This window comes from Hippopotamus amphibius, chromosome 6 (genome assembly GCF_030028045.1).
Source record: "Hippopotamus amphibius kiboko isolate mHipAmp2 chromosome 6, mHipAmp2.hap2, whole genome shotgun sequence".
NCBI lineage: Eukaryota > Metazoa > Chordata > Mammalia > Artiodactyla > Hippopotamidae > Hippopotamus > Hippopotamus amphibius.
Genome location: NC_080191.1, coordinates 64,721,239 through 64,741,179, shown reverse-complemented (window position 1 = coordinate 64,741,179; position 19,941 = coordinate 64,721,239). Strand labels below are relative to the sequence as shown.

The 19,941-nt window shown below is 37.2% G+C and overlaps 1 protein-coding gene across 7 annotated transcripts in view; it reads right to left on the bottom strand.

The window, feature by feature from the left end:
• The window catches only part of MYO6 (myosin VI), a 136,007-nt gene that overhangs the window by 28,918 nt on the left and 87,148 nt on the right, over positions 1-19,941 (bottom strand). For all 7 annotated transcript variants that reach the window (XM_057737991.1, XM_057737993.1, XM_057737994.1 and 4 more), the window contains exons 14-22: positions 18,912-19,003; positions 16,370-16,442; positions 14,689-14,816; positions 12,082-12,177; positions 11,614-11,787; positions 8,317-8,355; positions 6,618-6,711; positions 203-333; positions 44-121 (exon numbers count right to left, since the gene is read on the bottom strand). In XM_057737991.1, coding sequence (XP_057593974.1) covers positions 44-121; positions 203-333; positions 6,618-6,711; positions 8,317-8,355; positions 11,614-11,787; positions 12,082-12,177; positions 14,689-14,816; positions 16,370-16,442; positions 18,912-19,003 — 905 coding nt within the window. The remainder of the gene's footprint in view (positions 1-43; positions 122-202; positions 334-6,617; positions 6,712-8,316; positions 8,356-11,613; positions 11,788-12,081; positions 12,178-14,688; positions 14,817-16,369; positions 16,443-18,911; positions 19,004-19,941) is intronic.

The window sequence follows — 19,941 nt, the reverse complement described above, 5'->3', positions numbered from 1 at the left end:
TCCATATTAATTATGTTAAAGTTTAAAATAAAAATGTATTTACCTTGCCAGGTCTAAAAAATACTTTTGTTAACCCAAACTTGTAGTCGATTTCATTTAAGCCCAAAGCTTTAAAAAGAGCCTGAAAAATAAAAGTTAAATGCCAATTAGGAAAGAAAGATAGTTTATAGCTAAGAAATCGCAATTTAGGTAGTACATGTACCTTACAAAATAGTCTTGGATCTAATCTTGCGAGTTTATCTGGCATATACTTTTTATACATGTTGTAGAGTTCATGAAATGAAGCTCGTGATGGGAAACCACCCTGCATCAAGTCCAAAACAGACACCATACCTAGATTCATAAACAAACACAAGTTACTGCCAACCATGTGCAGAAGTCCAAAGATATCTTGCAAGTGATCAAAAAATTTTACAAATTAAAAGGAGTAATTTACAGAACTTACCAGCAATGAAACATTACATAGGAAATATCATACTTACACTCAATATGTCCCAACTCACCCATCACCTAAAAACTATTGTAGCCAAATTTCATCTAAAATTAGCTCAACTAACTATTTTCTAGAGACAAACAACTGATCTCTAGAAAATTCAAATTTTTTTCTGCTGGAAACCTTTGTGTCACAATCACAGTATACAAGGTGAAGATCTGCATTAGGCTACTTTCCAAGTCCTGAGGTTACTTCTGGAACAAGATTCCTAACAAGAGTCTCCAAGACGAAGTTAAACACATTCCCCTGATTCTCACTAGCACTTAAAGCAAATGGAAAGGATAGGAGAGCACACTATCTCACTATAAAGACCCCCTTTCACTCACCTCTTAAAGGACCTAGTCTACTGGGGTACAGAGTCCATAGGATGATTACCTATATTGAGTATAACTCTAGTAAGTGATTAATCTGAGCCTTGAGTCAGTGTGAGCTTTTCATGTCAGGAAAAGCATAAAATACTCAAGGAAAGGCTCAACAACTATAGATAATGCCAGGACTTTTGTTAATAGACCTGGATTCCAGTCTACAGAACTATTTAAACCAATGAAGAAAACAAGATTATTCAATAAAAAGTGTTAGGGACAAATGGCTAGACATTTAGAAAATAAAAATAACATCAGATTGTTACTTCACTTCTTATACCAAAATAAATTTCTGCTGGTCAAAAATTTAAATTAGCAAAATAAAATTATAAAATATTTTAAAATGAGTGGATTTTTATTTCAAAATAATCTCATTGGAAAGACAGCCTCTCTAGGCAATCAGACTGAATTTTAACCTATCTGACTGGCAAAGGTGTAAAACCCCAATAGTACTTAGAGGTGATGACAGTGTTGGAAAACACACACATACATTCTTAGTGGGAGAGTAAACCAGTGCAACAATTTTAGATGGCAATTTGGAATATTTATGTTATTAAATTAATACTAAAATGTTAATAATAGACATTTAACTCTTTGACTATTTTCCACTTCGATGAATCTATCCTACAACTTGTCACATATGTGGGCAAAGACACACACAGAGAAGGTCTATATGATCACTGGGTCATTGTTGGTAATAGAAAACACAGAAATAACTTAAATATTAATTAAATAATGTTACAACCATATGACAGAATATGATATATTATTTAAAATAATAGGGCAGAGCTTTAACGAGTATAAAAAATATGCCCAAGACACAGTTCAGTGGCCACCTCTGAGAAGTCAGACTTATTCTGTACCATGTCATTTTTGTTACAGCGAACATATGTAACTATTCTAATTTTAAATATAATAAATATATATTTTATGTAATATATAACAAATATATATAAACGAAGTTTAGTATTAAATATAATTATATTTAGTATTAAAGTTTAGTATTAAATATAATATTAAATTTAATTTAATATAATGGCACATATACAAAGTTTAGTATTAAATTTAGTATTAATTTGTTAAATTAATACTAAACAAAGTTCAAATATAACATTAAATTTAATTTAATAGAATATAATGGCACATATAAAGGCAATTGTTCCTATGGAAAGAAATCTCCAGAACTAGATCTACTTTTTGGCTCTCCTTGGAGAAATAAAAGTAAGGTTTGGATAGTATTGTCACAACTGTTACCCATTCATATCCAATAAACAAGTACCCCTAGAAATGCGTGCATCCCAACCTCTGAGTCCCTTGGCTTACCCTGTAGCTGCAGACAATGTAGGAAATGGCTCACAGAAGTTCATTAAGAATTTCATGGAGCTTAACACATTACCAAGCCTACGGCTGCTTTCTCCACATTTAAAGCCTAATTTACTCTAAAGATCTTCTGATGCTTAAAAGAATAAAAATCACCAAACCAAGTACTCTTCCTTCTAAAGATTCCCATGACCTGGCTTTTCCTCGGGGAGGCTGGTGAAGAGCTTCTTGGTGCAGTCCCCACTGGTCACCCTCAGAACCCCTCTCTGCTACCACAGACAGGCAGCACAGCCTCCAGGTTAAAGGAAGAACACCTGCCTTCTCTTATCTCCCCTACTTTACCCTGGGGTTGGCTGATTAGAAGATAGTCACTTTTGTAAAAGGTGTCCTAAATTAATTAATTCTCCTTAAAATGGAAAAAAATAGAAATGGAAAGGCAAAGTAGAATTCAAATATTCAATGTCTTCATTTTAGAAAGCTTCATAAATATTTTTATTTCCACCAGTTATTGGTATTTTTTTCTTCTTCTCATTACCCAGCCACATAACTAGAACCCATTCTATGCCATTTTACTAACATTAGAACTATAAAAAAAACCCAAACTATTATGAATTGGTGGCATCTGTTAAACTGCCAACTTATCTTAACATGTTAAAATACACTGCTTACTGAAACAGGAATCTCCGCTAAAGTATCAGTGAGCCCACACTCTGTTAATCTAATAGCATGTATAGCTAAATCTAAACACACTTGACTTGTCAGGACACTGGGTGCTCATTTAGGAAATAAATGACATTATACTAGGCTAAACAAATCCTAAAGAGAAATTAAATGAGAAAAAACAGTCAAACTCAAAGTAAAAATGATCTGAAGAAAATATTACAAAAATACATCTATACATATATAGGAATAAAACAGACATTTATTTAACTTTCTAGTATTTGTTATAATTAGTCACAAAAAAATCTTTCTATTTCCTAGACTGTGCATTTCATTCAACACATATTTACTAAATCTAGTATCTGCTTTGCTTTGCCAGGAAGCAGGGTCATGCATACAAGCCAGAGCAGACAGTTTCTGCCCTCAAAAGGTTTACAGATTAGAGAAAGGAGAAATTAAATAAGATTTATGACTGTGAAATGAAGGTGCTCAGCACCCGTTACTCAGGCCCCCTTCCTAGTTGGGGACATGAAGAAAAGCTTATCATAAGAAATGACACCCAAGCTCAGATGTGAAGACGAAGACAAAGGGGAGATAAGAGCTTCTCAAACAGAGGAAGCTGCATTGCACAGGCCCTGTGACCGGAGGGAATACAAAGTGTTTAAGGAAGTAAAACAAAGGCCAGAGTGACGGGAGAACAGAGAGGAGAGAGAGAAAACACAAGAGGCTACGGACACATGGGCCAGACCACATGGGGCTTCACAAGCTACAAGGATTCTGCTCTATACCCTAATCATAATCAGAAGCCACAGCAGCATTTTAAGCAATAAAAAGACACGTTCAGATTTGAGTTGTAAAGCAGTAAGACTGGATGTATGTGAAGAACAGACTGAGCAGATGCGAGGAGAATACTTAGGAAACTTCAGCAAAAAGCCAGGTGAAACATGGTAACAGCATGGATTAGGGAGTACTAAGGCTCAATGTTTGCTAGGAAAGTAGATCTTTTTCTTTTTAAGAACTTTTATTGAGATATAACTGACATACAATAAACTGCAAATATTTAAAGTGTACAATTTGATATGTTTTTTTTCTTATCAGTAATGTATATATGGCAAACCCAATCTCTCAATTCATCCCACCCCAACTCCCCCCCACTGCTTTCCCCCCTTGGTGTCCATATGTTTGTTCTCTACATCTGTGTCTCCAGTTCTGCCTTGCAAACCAGTTGACGTGTACCATTTTCCTTTATTCTGCATATATGCGTTAATATATGATATTTATTTTTCTCTTTCTGACTTACTTCCCTTTGTATGACAGTCTCTAGGTCCATCCATGTCTCTACAAATGTCCCAATTTCGTTTCTTTTTACATCTGAGTAATATTCCATGGTATATATATACCACATCTTCTTTATCCATTCATCTGTTGATGGACACTTAGGTTTCCATGTCCTGGCTATTGTAAATAGTGCTGCAATGAACACTGGGGTGCATGTGTCTTTCTGAATTACGGTTTTCTCTGGGTATATGCCCAGTAGTGGGATTGCTGGGTCATAAGTAGTTCTATTTTTAGTTTTTCAAGGAACCTCCATACTGTTAGGAGAGTAGATCTTAAATGTTCTTACCACAAGCAATCAATGGTAATTATGTAACCTGATGGGACTCTTAGCTAATGCTATGATGGTAATCATTTTGCAATATATAAGTGTATCAAATCAACAGTGCACAACTTCAACTTTTACAATGTTATATGTCAATTACATCTCAGTACATCTGGAGGAGTAAAAGACACTCTTTAGGTCACATCAAAGGAGCTTGGGGAGACTTAGATTGAGAATATATAGCTAGGCTGCCCAGTATGGCAGTTGCTAGGCACAAGCTCTATAGTTGTGCCAGCCACATATGACTATATTTAAATTTTTTTAAATTAAAATTAAATACAATTAAAAACTCAGTATCTAAATCATACTAGCCACACTTAAAGTGCTCAAGAGCCACAGGTATCTAGTGGCTACCATACTGGACAACATAGGTATAGAATATTTCCATCTCCATAGAAAGTTATACCAAACAGCACTGATAAAGAGTGAAAAGGAGAACAGGCCTAACCCAAAGCTTAAGAAATTAACAAATAATATCCAGGTAGAAGAAATGACTCTGCAGAGGAGGCAGGAATGGCCAGAGAACTCAAAGGAGAAGCAGGGACACACGCTGTTTTAGGAGCCGAGGAAAGGCTGTTACAGGGATGGGGCAGAGCCAAATGCTGCTGGAATCCACCAAGATGATGTCTGCAAAGGAAACATCTGATTCAGGATCAAGGGAATGACGGGAGACCTTACCAAGAATTGTTTTGTTAGAAGCTGAATTCTCTTGGCTTAAAGAGCTAGTGGAAGGCAGGAAACTGAGAAAGCAAGAACAGAATATTCTTGGAGAGAAAAGCAGAAACTGGAGAACAGAAAGTGAGGCCCGAGATAGGTAGCTGCAGGGGTATGTCGGTGAGAGGGAGTGAAGATGAGGTTTAGATGCGAGAGACCCTCTCAAAGCTTCAATACAGATAATCAATACTGAAGATTCATGAGAAGGCAGGAAGGGATGGATCCAAAGAACTACAGTCTCAATGAGGAAGAGAGGCACTTCCTACCTTCTATCAGGAGGGAAGCTGTGCAGGCAGAAGTGTTTGGTAGCACACAGTTTTAGTAAAAAAAAAAACAAGAGGTCAGGCTGCCTGTTGGCAGAGGCTCAGAGACCTGAGGAGAGCAGGGTGGGTCTGACTGGTCTCCGGGGAGAAAAAGAACCTGCTGGCCAGGGAAACTTGGTGGAGCACGCGTGAGAGCCCTTTGGAGGTTAGTGATCATGCATTTATAACAGTGCCAATCTGTCTTGCCTGCCTTCTCTATGCAGGTGAGGAGAAAGGAGAAAATCAGATTTAGCAACAGCTAAGGTTCTGTAAGAGGGGTCAAGGGTAGATGTAGCTTTGGGGGGCCCGAAGCTTATGTAATTGGGGGAGGGCTCTTTAAGAAAAAAGTATGAAATTACAAATAAAAAAGAATACAAAATCAGGTACGGGGCTTTGGAAGGAGCCCAAAGCTAGAGTGGCCTTAGCTTTCTAATAAATCCAGCTCTAAGAGGAGCAAGATAAGGAGTCAGGGAGGCAAGAGAGTTTCAGGAGGTGTCCCAGGCCTGAATCAACAGCAGAAGAGCGGCCCGCCCTGGGAGAGGCAGAGGTGCAGGACAGGCACATAGGAAGGAGGAAAACAGGGAGCCCCGGGCCCACAACTTGTGTCACCGAGCAAGGACAGAACACAGCTGGGTGAGGGGTAGAAAGTGATAGTTTAACCAAGCATGGAAAAGTTCCACAGAAGCCGAGGGCATCGTGTTGTTTTCTTTTTGCAAGTAGTGGAGGGGCTCGCAAGGACACCAATACCCACCAGCCGACCCAGTTACGTGAGGAACGAACAGCTGCAGGACTGAGAAGGCCACGGGAAGAGGGCACGGAAAGCACCTACGGAGGGAGATCTGGGTTTGCAGTTGAAGAGTTTTTGTAAGTTTTATTGCTTCAATGATGTAAAACTATTTTATTTCACAATACAACTACACCTCAATATTGCTCAAATAATTTGCCAGCCATACTTTTCTTATAAATAAAGGAAATATAAAAATCTTATTGTGATTAAAAATAATCAACATAGTTGTGAATTATTTGAGAACACTGGACATATTAAACTGTATTTGAACTAAGACTCCAGACACATCCCGATACAGATTATAAAAACAGAGAAATACCTGAACACTGAAGTTGAGACAAAATTTGAGCTCCTTCAAAGTCATGGCTTGTCATCTTTAAATTAGGTTTGATACAACGAATAAAGCTTGCTCCCTAGGAGAATAAAGGTACTTTTAAAAACGATACCCACAGCATTCTTATTTTTCTATTTCTATGAATACCAGGAACTTTCAGAGCATATTATCATTAGCTTATGAACCTCTTTGAAATAATCACTAAGGAACTTAAAACAATTAGCATACTCTTACAATGTAAAGCATTTATACACTAATAATATTAGAAAAATACTACGTTAGATTTGAGTGCCAAAATATTGTTATTGTAAAAAGAAACACCTTTCATAGTAAAGTATTTCAACATATTTAAACAATACATTTCATAGGATGACATACATGTGATTTTATTCTACATTTAAATGTACTTATATGCTATGTTTCTATGATAAGAAAATTGCCCTATGACAAGATGAGTAAATAAAATTATGCCTCTTAAAATTTAGGCCAAAGTGTTCCAAAAAGAAGTCAACCTTTTTCACCATTCTATTTTAAAAACATACAGTAGGTCCCAGGAGCTGCACTGCTGCACATTTTAAAGGTTTGCTTGTTAAACGATATGTATTTTAAAAAGCTTAAAGGCATTCATTTAGAATCAGTTATCAGATTATGCTGAATGAGGCAGAGAGAATATACTGCTTTGTTCACAGTGAAACTGTTGGGAACTAAAGCTAATAAACTACACATCTAAATCACAGCTTCTCTCCCAAGTAGTCACCTTGCAAAACTGAACAGTGATGTCAAAAATGATGCTCACTGCAAACACTTTTAAGACATTTTTTAGAAATGCCTTTTTTACAAAACACAACTGTAATCTAATTCTTTTACAGAAGCATTATATTTGGGTGATAAAAATAAAATACCGCCTCAACAGACTTGGTTTTTAAAGAAGTTTTATCCTTAAGAGATAAATGTTTGCAAACAATGAGGATATTTAAGAGAATTTCTTAATGGTTTCAAAAGCAAGTCTAACAATAAGTTAAACAATAATAGCACAGAGAGAATAAATATTTGGCTTTTCAAAATGACTACTTGAAAAGGAAGAGTACTCAGTTAAGTTCCGTGGATTTGTTTTAAAAAATAAGTCTTTTCTTGAAATCATGCCTCATTTATATAACCTGCATATCAAATTTCTTTCTATGGTAAAGTTTTCTTTAAAAAACAGAGGGAATTAAAATGTCTAGTTTAAAAAAAAGGCTCCTAGGAAATACTGCCCCAACAATAGGGCATACAAATATTATGTCCATTTTTTCCATATCAACACTGTCATGTTAGAGAATGTTCCTACCAGAGTAATAAAACGAAAATAAATTATATGTATTATCTTTAACCCTAAAAAAAATACATTTTCCTTCCCTATAATAATTATTTTCACCTTCCTGAAACTACAGGATAATCTTAATAACATTCAGAGAGTTCTATATATTTATAAAACAGTTTGACTGCACATTTATATTTGACCTTTCTTCAGTAGAAACCTAACCAAAATGACAACCATTTTAAAAACTGATTTTTTTTAATGAGGAAAATTTGATTTTGAATGAACTTCTAATTATTCCAGGTTTACTGTGCTTATCTGAATAATTACTCATAGCAGTTTAAGAGGACCATTTAAAAACCCTGTCCTTTTTTTAAGTGTACTCACAGTACTTCGAAGTTTATCCAGAAGCAAGTTTAACTGTGTCTGTAGAAGAAAGGAAATCACTTCATTATTTCAAAAAGCAAAAGTACACAGTACCATAGGTAAATATTAGCTCTTCAACATTAGAATAAAATAACATGCAATAACACTGACATATAACAAATTACAATTTAACAGCTTCTGGTACACGATAACTTTAACAGACAGTAACATGCAAAAATGTATGCCTAATATATAATGCCAAGGACAATAACTTATTTCACTTATACAGAACTTACATAATTAAAAGATTGAAAATTAGCAATATTAGAAAACAAACATGCACACTTGCAGGTGAACTGAGGAAAAAGTATATAGGCAATGAAAAAATTAAATGAAAATGCTGGGGATGCATTCCATAAGGGATCAAGGGAGCAATATGTGAACTCGTAGCAAGCTGGGTGTAGCTTGTGTCGCACTCCATTAAGAATGGAGACGTGTTTAAGAGATACACTAACGCTATATATTAGGATTGTTTTATATAACACCTATCGTAAATGAACCTGATCTGTCTACCTGTACAAACCTTCTTTACTGTTTTAAAACTTCATATTTCAATTATTTTTAAAGGCTAGGACAATTTTCTCAAAAAAAAATTTCACAATGGACACTACAAGTAGTTACTGTGCTTTTTTTAATAATATTAAGAGATTATAATTTACTCTGGTTCAGTACATTAAAATTATGTATTTGCCTGACTTCTCTGCAAAGTAAATTAGGTAAGATTATTATATTGATTTTATACTGGGATGTTTATTGTGCTACTTATGAAAGACAAATTAAGACATTAATTCTTCAATTAACATTTATTCAATCATAGCTATATTTATTAATAGGTATACTTTACTGAACGCTCTCTCTGAGTCAGGCCCTGCTCAAAGCTTTTCAGAGGCATTATCATGCTTAATCCACACAACTCTAATTAAGGATATATTATTAGTCTCATTTTACAGGTGAAAACACTAAGGGTCAGAAAGATAAATCACTTGCCAAGATCATGGAGCTAGTAATGGCAAAACCAAGATTCCAACAAGGGCCTGACACCAAGGCTCATTCTCTTACATGTGATAGTACAGTACACTTCAAACATCATAGGCTTAGGTTATAAAACAGAGTGAATTTGTCACTGGATTAAACAAATACAGTCATACCCCACTTATATGGTTACAGTTCTGACAACCTTAACCAGTCTGGACCAGCACACAAATGAAAAGCAAGTGTAAGAGCCACTAATTTGGAAAGAAAGCAACTGTGACAAAGCCAGTGCTTCCTAAGCCATAGTACAGTATTCTCCAAAAAATGGAGATAAAATAAGTCAGAAGAACAAAAAAAGCCAAAATAAACTACAGCATCTGACAGAAGAGGGAAGAATGTCAATTACCAAAGAACAGCGGCCAAAGCCCATGAGGCATAAGGGTAAACAGTCTTATGCAACTCATGCTTTGTATTTTATTTTTATTTTAATGCAATTATTCAGGTATATAATAAAAGAATATGATTTTCATCAAAAAGAATTATTTCTCTAAAACACTAACAGTAAAAGAGTTATGTTTCAATAACTGGGAAATGTCACTTTTCAGTGAAAAATTCTGGTTCCTGGTGATGCTGGATAACTGATATTACTGTAAATGCTAGCCTGTTTTGTTTTACTGCCTCCCATGACTTGAATTTAATTTAATGAGCTATTCTACCATATTTAAAAATAAGAATTACTTATTATTTCATTTCAAAGTATCTCAATAAAAACATTTTGAAATTTTACAGCTTTTAGTTGCAGTTTTCAGTTTAGTGTGCAAAATACATCATGTTGCATATATGCAATTTTAAGTCACTTCAAGTCTTAACATAAAATACCTTCGTCCAAAGAACTTTAAGAATGTTTTTTATTTTATTTACACTGTCTAAAATTTCAAGTCTGTTCCTACCAGCAATACTAACATATCACAGTAGGAAAATACTTAATAAATTATATCCATTTTATACAAGCTAATGTACTATTTTAAACCAATCTATCTATCATACGTCTATTTAAGAATTTAAGAGTATCCAAATAAGAGAAAGAATAATGCTCAAGAGAAGAAGAAACTCATAATTAATGAATATAGCTTATCACAAAGTTTAAGGCTTTTTACTCAGTTACCTGAAAAATGTGTTACGAGCTGTATCTACATTTCAGCTTCTGTTTTACAAACATGATTTTATCAAGTTAGTTATTTAGAGCCCATTTCAATCCACAGGGGATTTCAGGAAGCTTACAATGGTAGCATCCTACTACTCTGAGTCTTAAACAGTCTTCCTAATTACATCATTGTTAATATTTGAAGTACACGTATATGAAAAGAATATGCAGTTTTCTTATAAAAAGAACAACAAAACTTTATGGAAATGTATGAGAGAAATTAATTCTATTTCTTTCATCTATTTATTATAATTTTGTATTCATTAAATGTGACACAAAGTTTTTAAATTATGTTCTGCTATGTAAAATACTCAACAATTAGAACTAAACAGCAGTGTTCCATTTCTAAGGCACATCATGTGACAATTCCTTGTCAGACCTCAAAGAATACATTCCTGATCCAAAATTAATGAAACAAATGAAGTGTTCTTCAGTGTTAAATAAGCAATTTGAAGGGTCTGTCACACAAAGCATTTATCTTTTACAGAAGTTATTAAAAGCTTGAATCAAATTTTAGTGTAACACGCACACCCAAAATGCACTATGAGAGAAAACTCGTTAAAAATGAATTACAAACTGAACCATTAACTCGAGCCGGGCTCTTTTTAACACGGCAGCCACTCTATAATTAGGAGTCCACAAAGGTGATCATTTACCTGAAGCCCCTGGCAGTGCCTGCTTTTTCTCTCTCAACTCAACTAGTCCTCTCTAGCCATCTCGAGCTGGACTACTCCAGCTAAAACAAAACTGCTGAATGAGGAAGGAAACAGAAAACACATGGGAAAGAGAAGGTTTGAAGGTCAACCAGACAGTAAGCAGAAGCATGAGCATTAGGAGAAGCAATCAGACATGTTAAGCACCAAGAAAGAACACATTCATAAAATTACAAGGTTTCTGTATGGTCAGTTACTACACCTATTTTATGTTACTGTGCATACAGACTTCAACAGTCCAAGGTCTGCTCCTGGATCTCACCTGTGGGATTTCTCAGAGTGATCTACATTAGCCACTGCAGAGTACAAAACAATCACAATTTTAACGCAGTTAAAAAAAATTTCAACTAATACATTTAGCACAAATACCTTAAACTTGTTTCCCACACTGATGAAGCTAAGTTTTCCTGCTTTTTGTTTAGTATCTTTGTTGTTATTTGTGGATGATTCAAATAATTCCCGGATAAATTTATCCCTGGATTCACATATTAAGGACTCAAGAGACATATGTAAAGCATCATTATTTTTTTCCACAAATTGAGTCTGAAAAATAAAGCAAACAAGAACGATTTGGTCCATCTTGTGAAAATATTCCTTAACACGGTGCTGTCCAACAGAACTTTCTGAACTAACAGAAATGTTCTGTAGCTGCTCTGTCCAATACAACCACCACCAGCCAGTAGGGACATTAAGCACATGAAATGTGGCCGGTGTACTGAGGAACTGAATTTTAAATTTTATTTAACTCTAAAGAGCCAGATGTGGGCTAGACACTACCATACTGCACAGCGCAGCTTCAATGTCAAATGGCTTTCTCCCAGTACAAGTCACACTCACTGTTTCGTAGCACACTGCCCCTGCGAAATGCCTGATGAGGAAGCCCTCATCGTCTCTGATGTTCCTGTGAACTGCCAGCTTGGACTTCCTAGGAATCTGAAAAATGATACATGCGTCAGGTATTTAATTACCAAAAATACACTACACAACTTCCTTTAGAAAAAATACTTAAAATTATAAAAAGAGTTTTCATACTTTCAACAATTACACTGCTTTTTTAAATAAGCCTTAAAGTACCAGTAAAATCTAGCAAACATTTTTGGTTATAATCTCATAGGAAAGAAAAAAGGACCAAAGAGCTTAGAAAGTTAACTGCCCATGTCTAAAGTGGTGGCACTTGAGCTTGGCTGCTGAACGCAAATCATCTCAAGAACCTTTAAAGCTCCCACCACCACTTGCAACAGGTGATTCCTAGGTGTTGCCAAGGTTGAGAAGCCTTGTTCTACAGAAACACCCGAAATCAGCACAGGGGCTCGCCTGCTGATTTCAACCATACATCTAATACGTTTACACAATGAGCCTGAATCTATTTGAAGGAAATAAAATCATTTTCCGCTTGTACTGTCTACTTATCTCATGCTGGTATCATATTTAAGTTTTCAAAATAAAAGATCACATCTGACCCTCAAAATAACCTAAGGTTAAAGAAAGACGATCTCATTTAAAAATGAAAAAGCTGAGACTTCAGAACCTTCAGGGCTTTTCCAGGTGAGAGAGCTGGTGGATCACAGAGCCTCCCCTCTGCATGGCAGCACACGGCACGAGCCAGAGGGCGGCCCTGGGGTCAAGACGCCAGCCTGATGCCCAAATCCAGCACTTCCTACGCTAAACAGGGAGGTCACCTGACCTCTCCGTGCCCAACGCCTGATTTCTAGCACGAGGGCCCAAGCAGGAGCTACCCCCAAGGATTGCCAGGAGGATTAAATAAAGTCATTCAAGCAAAACGCTTAGAATATGCCTGGCACATGCTAAGGGTTCAATAAATGATTATTAATACTTTTTATTTTCAAAGAAACACAATAAAAGTAATGATCTGTACAACTCAGAATTTACTGTCTCGCTCTTGTTCTCTTTTGAGGAAAGTGGCCAAAGCCCATTCCTGATGCTTTAATTTGCTGTCCTTGGCACTACATGTCTCTGAAAACCTGGTCACAATTTGATGACCGGCAGTCAGTTCTCTTTGTAAAGGTAACCTCGCATCCACAGACCGGTCTTCCCAGAGAACAGTGAATAAATAGTACTGGATGTACATCTTCAATCTTTGCAGAAGTTTTGTTGGGAACACATAACTGTTTTATTTCTATCCAAAACTGAAGTGAGAAAGGGTCCACATCATAAGACTCATTTAAGGATACAGAAGAACTCCAAGTCAGTGGAGCAGGTGGTTGTGGGATGCAGTCCCCAGAGAAGGTTATCATAATTACATCAGCTTTTTAAGTAAATGTCTTCAACTTATTGACGTTCTTGATTTAGTTAATGATGTATGGAAACAAGAATATTTCCTTTCATTCACTTAAACTCCTGGACCCATCAAAGCAGCAGCTGTTATACTATACCACAGTCTCAACACAATCAACAGTACAGCAGGCAGCTGCAACTCTAAGCAGCTTTTCCCTTCCTTCCTTCCTTCCTTCCTTCCTTCCTTCCTTCCTTCCTTCCGCCCTCCCTCCCTCCCTCCCTCCCTCCCTTCCTTCCTTCCTTCCTTCCTTCCTTCCTTCGTTGTTCTAAGATGAGGCAGCACCTATCTTCATGGGTGAAACTGACAGCCACATTTCTCTGCTATCAGCTCTCTCTGGGTGCCAGGATGGAGTTGTGCTTGCATTACCTCAGGTGATGGTGGTTGAGCGTAAAGATAAACACAGAGCTAGGCGAACACGGGAAACACCTCAACAGCCACACACTCCAGCCATACGAAGAATGGCCCTACCATTCACTGCTGCAAGCAGGGAGTCAAGCACAGCTCTACAACCCGACAGCAGTTTAGGAAACCAGGTCTTCCGATCCTTTTAGAAGTCAATTATTTTTACTGCTTTCTGTATCTGTTTTTCCCTTTAGCTAATTCTTTTATTGCTGCAACTTCTATGACCCTCTCTGAGTACATTTTCCATTCAAAACTCCCAAGGAAAGAGCATCAAAATGAATTTACTGATCACTAAACGAATTGCCTCCACCAGTCAGACTCTCAGCCACAGGCTTTGTGGGTCTTACAAATTTGCAGACGGGGGCTGCTTGTGACTCTAGGTGGTAACCCCTGGGAAGTGATCAAGGTCACATGATACAAAACAGAGCCGCTGATGGCCACTCCACTCAGAAGGGAGAACACGAAAACAGGTAAACATTTTTGTACGTTTTAGGTAGGTGAAATGTAATTTATATCCAGTTAAAAGGGCCTTGACTAGATAGATCATCATCAGCAAAAATATACAGATATAAATTAAATGGTCATCTATAGAAGATACTGTGCTGGATTAATTACAGAAGATGTTTATAGCTGTTCAAAGCCTTACATAACTTAATGATTCTAATTACCTAATATCTAATGTCTAGTACAGCTTTCTAAAAGCTTTTCTTCCCACCAGAGCCTCAATTTTGAAATAGCAAACTCACAGAGAGTCGGAAATGGTCTTTGTGCTGCTGGTGAACTGCAGATGTAAAGTGTTGATCACTCGGCTGGGGAAGGCGATTTTCTTCATCCAAAATATCCAGTATTCCCACTAATTTTGCTTCAACTAAATCTATTTCAAAAAATCAGAATATGACAGTGCGAAAAAACATAACATTTTAAACTTGCTGATCACAAATTTTGAGGATTTGTCAGAAACAATGTAACATGATTCCATAAGTACTATATTCTCTCAAAAGCTACAGAGAGCAGATGAATTTTATTTCACATCTGGCAATTTATTAAAAAGTAACATTATATATTTAACATAGGTTTTAGAAAAACCAGTCCATAAAGAAACCAACTAATGTAATAATCATTCCATCTGTAAGCTAGGACAGAGGCTAAAGAGCCAGAAATCCCTCCTCTCTCAGATGACATCTATAGTCAGAACGACATAAAACTGCAGAAGCTTTTGCAGGCTTAGCTTTTTAAAACTGCTTATAGATATGGATTCAAAAACTTTCCAGCAAAATATAACAGCACATTTTTACGCTCCTCCCATTCAAGTTGTTTGAATTTCCTGCCTGTCCAGAATAACCGTAAAACGTAAGCTGCTTAAATACAGTAGGTAAGAAGTGTTAAGTGGGACAAACTCTAAAAGAAAGCTACAGGACACAGGGAGAGAAATCAAGATTCTAAGCGCGCTAGTCAGAGAATGATGCTTTCCTGCACAACTAGCAGGGATGAAGGTGGGCATGCTAACTGAGTGATAAATGAGAGTATTCTGACAGATGCAGGGCTAGTAGGGGGCTGAAGGGCAAATGGAAGGGGAGGAATTCCCGCCGAGATATCCAACCCCACAGTCAGAGGCACAGAGGTCTGAGAAAGGATATGGTGTGTGAAGAGAGATGCTAAGTGGACCAGGTAGAATGTGAAAGTGCTTTGAGAAGTTACACGAATGTCAAGTAGTATTATTATTGTTGTTGTTATTACTATTACACTATCTTGTCCAAATCTAGCACATGAGTCACTGGCTCAATTGTCAGATTCCATTTTCAAAGCAAGGCTTGCCCGATAGCTGATTTCAGAGATGGGCGGGAAAGAAAAGGCAGACTGAGCACCAGCTGGGTGGTGACAGGGAAAGGTCTCTTTACCAATAAAAACACACAAGGAAAGCAGACACCCTGTTCTCCTGCTGCGTGGTACTATCTAGATGGGATACATGGAACTTGTGGCGCCACCTTGCAACCGGCCAGAGGGCACGGCTGATGCACAGAGAACAGAAACAAAGAAGCGCAGAAGCACAGGGCCAAATCCTGGAAGACGCAGTGGGGAACCTGGCTACACCACGCGCTTCCTCATTCCAGATAAGAAATCCCTTTGCTGCTTAAGCAATTTTGTTTCCTCCTTAACTTATTCACATGTTAGCTGTTAAAGAAAGAAAATAACCATCACAGTAAATAGAAGAAATTTTAGGAAAACTTTCAATGTAGCTGAATTTGATGCCTTCCTAGCAAAAATAACTTCTTAGCAGTACTAGAGAAGTAAAACCTCTCTCAAATACCACAATATCAAGTCACATAACTGGAAATCTCAATCACAAAGCACAGAAAAATCACTAATGAAAGCATGCACTGTATCTTCCCATATTTCCCAAAAAGTGGAGTAAAAGAAAATACATACCTATGCAGTCTTGGTTATCCACGTAATGCACTTCATTCACACCTAAACCTTCCCTTTGATAGAGTTCTTGTTCCTAAAATGAAATAGCCATATACTGTGGGACGGGAAGCGGATTCACTGTTTGTGCCATATCTGATCGTAAGATTTATTGATCAGTCAGTGTACAAAGGTTCATAGCAGCTGATTCGGGGACTGAGAAGTCTCACAAAACATTAGGGAAGAAAAACCCCTGCCCCTAAAGTAAGGCGAAATCAAAACTTACACAGCCAACATAACATGATTTACATATGTGGAAACGTTCCCTCCTGCAGATAAGCACGCTTTTCCTGAAATACGCTGGGTGGCCAGGACAATCAAACCCAGGACAAGACCAGGGCTTTGGAACGTTTTTAGCAATTCCAAAGTCAAACTTCTCAGAAGAATAGACCAGGGGTCAGCAAACTTTTCTGCAAGGGCCAGATAGTAAATATTTTCAGTTGTAGGCCATAGGCCATACTGTCTTTGTCACAACCACTCAATTATGCCATTGCCGGGCGAAAGCAGCCACAGATAGCAGTACATGAAGAAGCATGGCTGTCTTCCAATAAAATTGCATTTGCAAAAACAGGCAGCATCCTGGATTTGTTGCGAAGGCCAGAGTTTACCCCTGGAATATACAGAGGAACATAACTTGCTTTGATAATTTTAAAAAGCTTAAAAAACAGCTAAACAAACTAGCTCAGCTCTCTGATGACATGAAATCTGTCTCTTCTATATTGTCAATAGCCCTGAATCATTGTCTAGAGACAGGAAGAGCAGATTTATAACATTTAGAGACAAGCACTAACATCAGGAAAGAGCAATTAACGGAAAATGGGCTCTAATATCTACACAGTGATATATATGACGAATATATCATTGGGGAAAATAAATGTAATTTGGAAGAATAATTTACAAATCAAAGTTAAGTTTCTGGATGTAATTCTGGTATCTTCTTAAAATTAAAAAAATAAAAAAGAGGGGGCAGGGATTTTATCACAGATGGGTGAGCAATGTGATGAGCTTAGGGTGATGCGTATTTCCACCTTTTTTTCCCCTGAATGTTTAAATATTTCCTGCCACAAGACATACTATTTAGAAAAAATTATTCTACACATACTATCTAGAATTTCTGTCATTCTAGAAGGCACTATCCACTTGAACCAATCTGAATTTGAAATTCACAGGGTTACTTTAAAGAATTGTTATAAAAATAAACATAAATCAAGACGCTGTCTTCTCTTCGTGCAGTTTCTACATAAAGGCTGCTGGGCTGGTGTGGAAGGGAAGAATTAAGGCAGGTTACGTGAGAAGCATACATGCAGAACTTCACACTAAGGCAGCCAGAGGAGACATTTTCAGAGAAACTACCTTAACTGATAAGTACTTGTTTTAACCGGTTTTATTTACACCAGAATTAGTTTAACTATAATATACAAGAAAATGTACTAAAGTTGGAATGTGCTAGGAAACTCATAAAGACAAAAACAATAACAGTGGGGGAAAGATGAATGGGATGGGACCAGGAAAGAACATAGTCCACATTTCAAGTCGAGATACAGTGGGGAACCCAGAAAACAGCAGCGCTGAGAGAACAGTGCTGTGAGCCAGCGGCCAGGAAGGAGGGTTCAGACCTGCAGAAGTCCCTGAACTTCCATAGTTTCGTCATCTGTAAAACAAAGGGCTGGACTACATTCACAGATTAATTCTGAGTTCCCTTTAACTCTACTTTCTTCATTCAGTAAAACATACCTCAAACTGCTCAAAGGAAGGAAAGGCAAGGGCCTTAGTAGGAGATACAAGGTAAATGACGGTGAGCCCACTCACAAACCCACCGATCCTAAGCTACCTTTACTCAGTGTGCACTCTGAAGTGCTACGAAGGAACTTGCCTAGATTTGACGCTGTGCGTGTAGGCCAGATCTGGAGGCACCTACTACGAGCAGTGGCGGGAAGTCCTTACTGGACCACAGATGGTGTCCGGCCGAAAGCACCCCACTGACAGGCCACTGGCAGTGCACAAGGTAGCCTGGCAGGGAAAGTGCTGCACAGAAGCAGGCCAGGCCACTGGCCCCATGGAATCTCCTGACCTGGTGGCCTTCCTGCCATCCACAGAGAGAGGGTGAGCAGGTGGCAGAGTGGCCAGAAGCAGGGACACAGAGGAAGAGAGGGAGATGCCCAGGTCAGGGATGAGAGCAGACTGCTGTTTGGCCATGGCAGGAGTAGAGACAACAGAATCAGGGAAAAAAAACAAGCAGAATTTAAAGTCTAGTAAAAGTTACTAGTAAGAAGCAAGAGACGTTCACTTCTGAGGAGGCGCCTATTAGAATTTTTACTGAGTCCCTAAGCCTTAGCTGTACCATCAACACTTCTGATGGGCCACTGGGGCCCACAATGCGCGTCTCTGATTCCCTGGGCCACCTTACATCACACCCTGTCCATCGGGATAACTGCAGTATGTCTCTGTGCCTTGAAATTTAAAATAGCTTAATGTGGCTCTCAAATCTAAATTGTATGGCAATTACCTCCTTCAGAATCCTCTCATTAAAAAATTGTTGAAGTTTTTCATTGCAATAGTTGATGCAAAATTGTTCAAAACTGTTATGTTCAAAGTACTCTGAAAACGAAACCAGAATCAAGAGTCATCATCAGATCAACTTCACATTAATAAATTTAACTTAGGATAAAATTTTATTGTATCAAGGCTTAATTTAACATTAGGTTAAAAAATACACATATAATTGTTCCATACTCGCCAAATGCTCTTATTTCAAGACTTAAATTTTGAAAGGCATTAAAATTAAGTATTAAAAATACCTTCACTTGACAAAAAGGTGTTTGTCAGATACGATAAGTGTCATATAGTAAAAGATGTAAAATATAAGTCACTTGTAACATATTTTTAAAGCACGGGTGCTAAAGCAATCTAAATTAAAGAAGAAAAATGACTTAAAATGTATATTTTTCTGCATAATCTGTAAAATTATAGGTAGAAAAAACATTATGGATACTAACGCATTTCTAAAATTAAGGGATTGTATTACAGTATTTCTAAGATCCCTGTAGCTCTAAAATGTTATGACTGTGTATGTGCGTGCTGTGCTAAAACTGGTGCAGACCAGGAAACAAATGTATAAAGATTATGAAATCTTAAGTCAGTGATGAGTGTTTCTCTACCTTTCAACAAAAGGTAATGTTTTATTGTAAATTTTAAAATATATATTACATCAAAAACAAAACTCTGCCCCGCCCAAAATGTAAACACTCATATCTTCCCTTGGCAAAGGCAAACAAATTACGAAGAAGGACACCACTTCTACACAGACAGAAGGAACGCCTACGCTGATAAAGCCTGATATAAAAATGGTCAGACTCACTTTGAGATTTCTACAACACAGTCATCCCAAACAAAGTAGAATTCAGATATCAGTGACTCATTTCATTCATGGTTTTACACCTCCACAGTTGTTCTCAAATATTCATCTTGATAGCTTACTCATTTGGTGGAAATTAATTAGAAATAGCTACCTGTTGACAACTAACACTAATGATGAA